General features: G+C 36.0%; 1 protein-coding gene across 1 annotated transcript in view; it reads left to right on the top strand.

Moving 5' to 3' along the window:
* The first annotated feature begins 2,180 nt into the window (after nt 1–2,180).
* The window catches only part of LOC107044353 (protein tiptop), a 40,770-nt gene continuing 38,686 nt past the window's right edge, over nt 2,181–4,264 (top strand). The window contains exon 1 of the mRNA XM_015266206.1: nt 2,181–2,247. Within this exon, the coding sequence (XP_015121692.1) occupies nt 2,181–2,247 (67 nt within the window). The remainder of the gene's footprint in view (nt 2,248–4,264) is intronic.

Below are 4,264 nucleotides of genomic sequence, written 5' to 3'. Positions count from 1 at the left end.
GGGGAATGAGATTTTATAAGAATGTCGTTTTTTTAAATAAAAAAACTCTTCATTTAAAATGAATAAATTGTTCAATTCACTGAATAAATTTTCTTGAATTGAATAAAAATGTTATTTTACCTCAATAAATTATTTATTCGATTCAAATGCACCATTTTTCTGACGGTCCACACATTCCCTTACCCTCCTAGCTATATTCCGCCAGAGCCCCTGAGTTAGAAGTCTCTCTTCACCCATGGCCACGTGGAAGAGCAGACCGCACATCGCCAACGCCAGTGTACAGTCGTATATCTCTCTCACCCTCATACCCGCCCCCTCGGAAAACGGCCGCCTTTGTTTCAGATATTTATGAGGCGTTTTAATTCGCGCCCAACGTCAAGCCCCCCCTCTGCACTACACTCTCCGCAGGAGAGAGACTATTCCAAAGTAAACCTGGTGTGGAAATGGCGGAGAGAGGTGGAAAGGAAAAGGGGGAATAATGGGAATAAGGGCGCACCGATAAAACTATATACCACCCCCTGTCGTTCTTCTCCTCCTCGCAGAGGCATTTTCGCGTACCACTACTATCGCACCGGGGAGCGATCTCCCGAGTAGAGCGCAAACATACTCACATGAGGTCGTATATCTCTCTCCTCAATGGCCATGACGCACACCGTCAGGAGGGGGAGGGAAGGCCCTACGTCGCACTCAATTTTCATGATTTTAAATGTAACGAAAACACTTTACAGAAATTTTTCTTTCATTCTAATTTTTAGTTCATGTTTTAAATGTTTCCATGAATGACATTCAAATGCCATTCATTTTCATTTTTTTTTACTGTATATTTTTTTTAGAAGTTTAATGCTCTCAGAGAAACGCATTCAACTGAAATAATATTTATTATTTGGGATTTTTATATTCATTTTAACGATATTTTTGTTGAAAATTAATGAACTTGTATATTCATTTCGACAATAATGTTTTAATTACATGAAAATGATTATTTATTCATTCCACATGAAGAATTATTGCATGTTAATAAATTAATACATTAATTAATAAATTCCTCATGTTAATAGAGTCAAGAAAAAAAATTTTTTGTTTAAAAAACTATAAATTTAACATGAATTAAAATGCAACTGAAAATCGTATTTAAATTTCAATAAAAGGTTTATTATACTGAGAGAAAACCTTTGCCCTGCGGAAAAACTATATGTTCCACGTGATTTACTTGAGGAAAATTAACCAACTCAACAGAAAGAAATTTAATATCTTTAACAAAAATTAAATTTTCGTCGTGATCATCACAAATATCCCTAGAAGAATTCGAACTGTTGGCAGGAAAAAATATCTATTGTACGACAATCATTTGATCTGAGAGAACTCCATAGGTTTATGCCACAGAAAGAATACATTGACGAGGAAAGAATATTTTTTGTGCCAAAAAAAATTGTCTCTCGTAATTATTTAGTTCTGCCAATAACACAGTTTTCGGCAAGAAAATTGTAGTTTCCTCTTGAAATTATCATTTGTTCCATGGAAATTATAAGTGTTTATTGGACAAAGATATACACTACTCAATAATATTCACTTGATAAATCCGAGTCTCATATAATTCTCTGTAGAACGAATGTATTTACCCGAAAGACATGTAAATGTCTCACAAGAACAATTACTACTACACGGAGAGAAATATTCAGTAAAAATTACGAAGAAGTAAAATCTTACAAAAACTTGCCGAACGTTCAACAATTTTTATGAAGCTGGTGAGTTATTTCTACGTTTCGTTCCATAAAATTGCCCAATCGTTGGGGAAAAATTACGGAACGACTTGTTGTCCCCACAGCGGTGAGTCATCAGACGGCTAGTTAATTTTTACGGAACAAATAGTAGAATTTACGTGTCGATTCGTACAATTCCAGTTCCGGCTCTCACTTTTAATTGCATTTTACTTCGCTCGCGGATTACGTTTTGATACGTAATTTTTCATTTTTCTGGTAATTTTTATTGAATTTTTCTCTCCGTGCAATTGCTTGATAATTTTGTCCACCACTTCTTCTTAAATTACCAAAACTATTTCTCGCTATACATCTCGTCATAATTCTTATTTTTCACGTTATTTTTCTTCTGAATTTCAGGTAAGTAGTGGTCTCCAATCGTTCAAAAAGCAAGCGGCCGACTCGCCGCGCCGGACGGAAGATATGCGCAGCAAGCAACAACCCAGGCCCTCCTTCCGGTGGCCGCAGCAACGCGGCGATAACGTTACCGGTAAATATCCATTCAAAACCCCAAATTCACTAGAATGAACTCCCAAAAACGAAAACCATTAAAACCGCACAAAAAAATAGAGTAGTCGATTGTTTTTGCACGAGAACACGGGGAAACAACAACTCCCCTCGAACGGTTATGCCTTTTTGCCTCCGAGATGGCCTGCACGTCTAGCCGTAGCATCAGAAAATGTCTCGTCTATCTAGTCTGATGTTTTATCAGTGACACGTCAGAAACGCTGTTTTCAATGTGACACCGAAGGAACATGGCGGCTGGGGGATACGTACGGAGGGAGTGTTTTGCGTGTTGTATGCTTGTTCATGTTCATGCTGTCTCTATTCTCGTTTTTTTCCGATCGATTTCGGTATATTTCCTTAGAAAATTGACGCGGGAATGATCAAGTGTCTTTCTGTCATGTGAAATATTTTTTTTGCATGATTTAATAGACTTCTTTCATTTTTTATAATGAATAGTAATGTGAATAGATGATATAGTCAGTATATTAATGGATATAATATATTAATGTAGACTGTTAGAGGAAAAATTGATATTTTACGGGCGGTTTAGTAATTTTTTCGGGGAAAATTCATGAAATTTAGAATTTTTAATGACGAAATTCCCTCAGATTTCTGTGAAAAGTTTCTCCAAGTTTCATTTACATTAATGATAAACTTTATGTGATGTTTTTGATGGAGTTTTGCGTCACTCTAGACCCTTGTGAACCTAAAAAAGTCAAAGAAGTGCGACCCTTGTGAATTTTTTTCAATTTTTTCTTTATGATTGGTTTTTTAATTATGTTTTTCATATCATAATAAATGGTTTGCTCATATTCTAATTCCTACGCTCACTGAATTCGATTTCAATCATAATTACAATTCAATTCCTTCTAGAACACACTTTAGAGTGTGAATTTCTGGAATTCAATGTTTGTTGATACTCTGGTAAAAGTGCGTGCCCACACTGTTATCAATTTTTAGTTAGTTCACACGGTAATTCAGTTAATCTGTTGTTTATCTCATCAATATAATTCCATGCTTAGAATACACCAAATTAAAAATTAAAACTTCATTTGGAATATTGAGTCACAGCTTCTTTTTATTCATATCAGTAATTTTGTATTTGAATATTAATATTATTTGTTCAAAGTGAAAAAATCGATCATCATTTTCACTATATTGCATTCAATTTTCCTATCCTTAACTTAAAAAAATGTGAGATAATCTCATAATTCTAGCTATTAATTCTAATCAACTTTGTTCGAAGAAAATCTCAGTAAACGCAATATCAAAAGAGTAGAATTATTCTATTTTCCCCTGACCTAAATTATTTGGACAATTATGATTCGTTTATTCATGTTTCATAGAATGCTATTCAATTCTCATTTCTTTATCAGGCGGGCTTCATGAAAATTCGTCGCAAGACGATTGTACTCATGAAAACCGCTCAAAATTAATTCTCCAATTTTCCCTCAAATCAGTTCAACTTTGAATCAAGAATACTCCAACATCCCGTGTATTACCTCTCCCGAATCTCCCCACCATAAAGGTTTCAATAAATGAAATTCTCAATCTCCTCGTCTTTTTGTTCTCATTAAACCGACTCGTTTGATAAACTCACTCCACCCATCGCCGTCCATCCAATCTCCCGAGATATCGTGTGGCATCGGACTTACTATTGGATATACGCTACACAGAGCATAGAAAAGAAAGATAGGTTAAAAAGAGAAATCACCGTACAAAAGATGGAGGAAACACCGGACACGACGCCGATTATTCGAGAGCACAAAAGGTAGTGAGGGGTCATGGTACCTGCAGGATAGATCAGACAGAAGTTTACCGAGTGGTCGGGGGTGGAAATGTGTCGTCAGTGCACAGCTACACACCTATGTACCATCCACACGTATTTAAAATAACACATACAATTACAAACACATATACAAAGAGAATTTCACGTAAGTCCGCCTCCGGCCAGTCGACGTTTCACGACTCCCTCTTCGCTCTCTCTCCCCCCCCCTCCC

The sequence above is a fragment of the Diachasma alloeum genome, unplaced genomic scaffold (genome assembly GCF_001412515.2).
Source record: "Diachasma alloeum isolate Michigan unplaced genomic scaffold, Dall2.0 Dall_scaffold_00180, whole genome shotgun sequence".
NCBI classification, from domain to species: domain Eukaryota; kingdom Metazoa; phylum Arthropoda; class Insecta; order Hymenoptera; family Braconidae; genus Diachasma; species Diachasma alloeum.
Note: the sequence above shows the minus strand (reverse complement) of the source record. Positions and strands in the feature narration are given on the sequence as shown.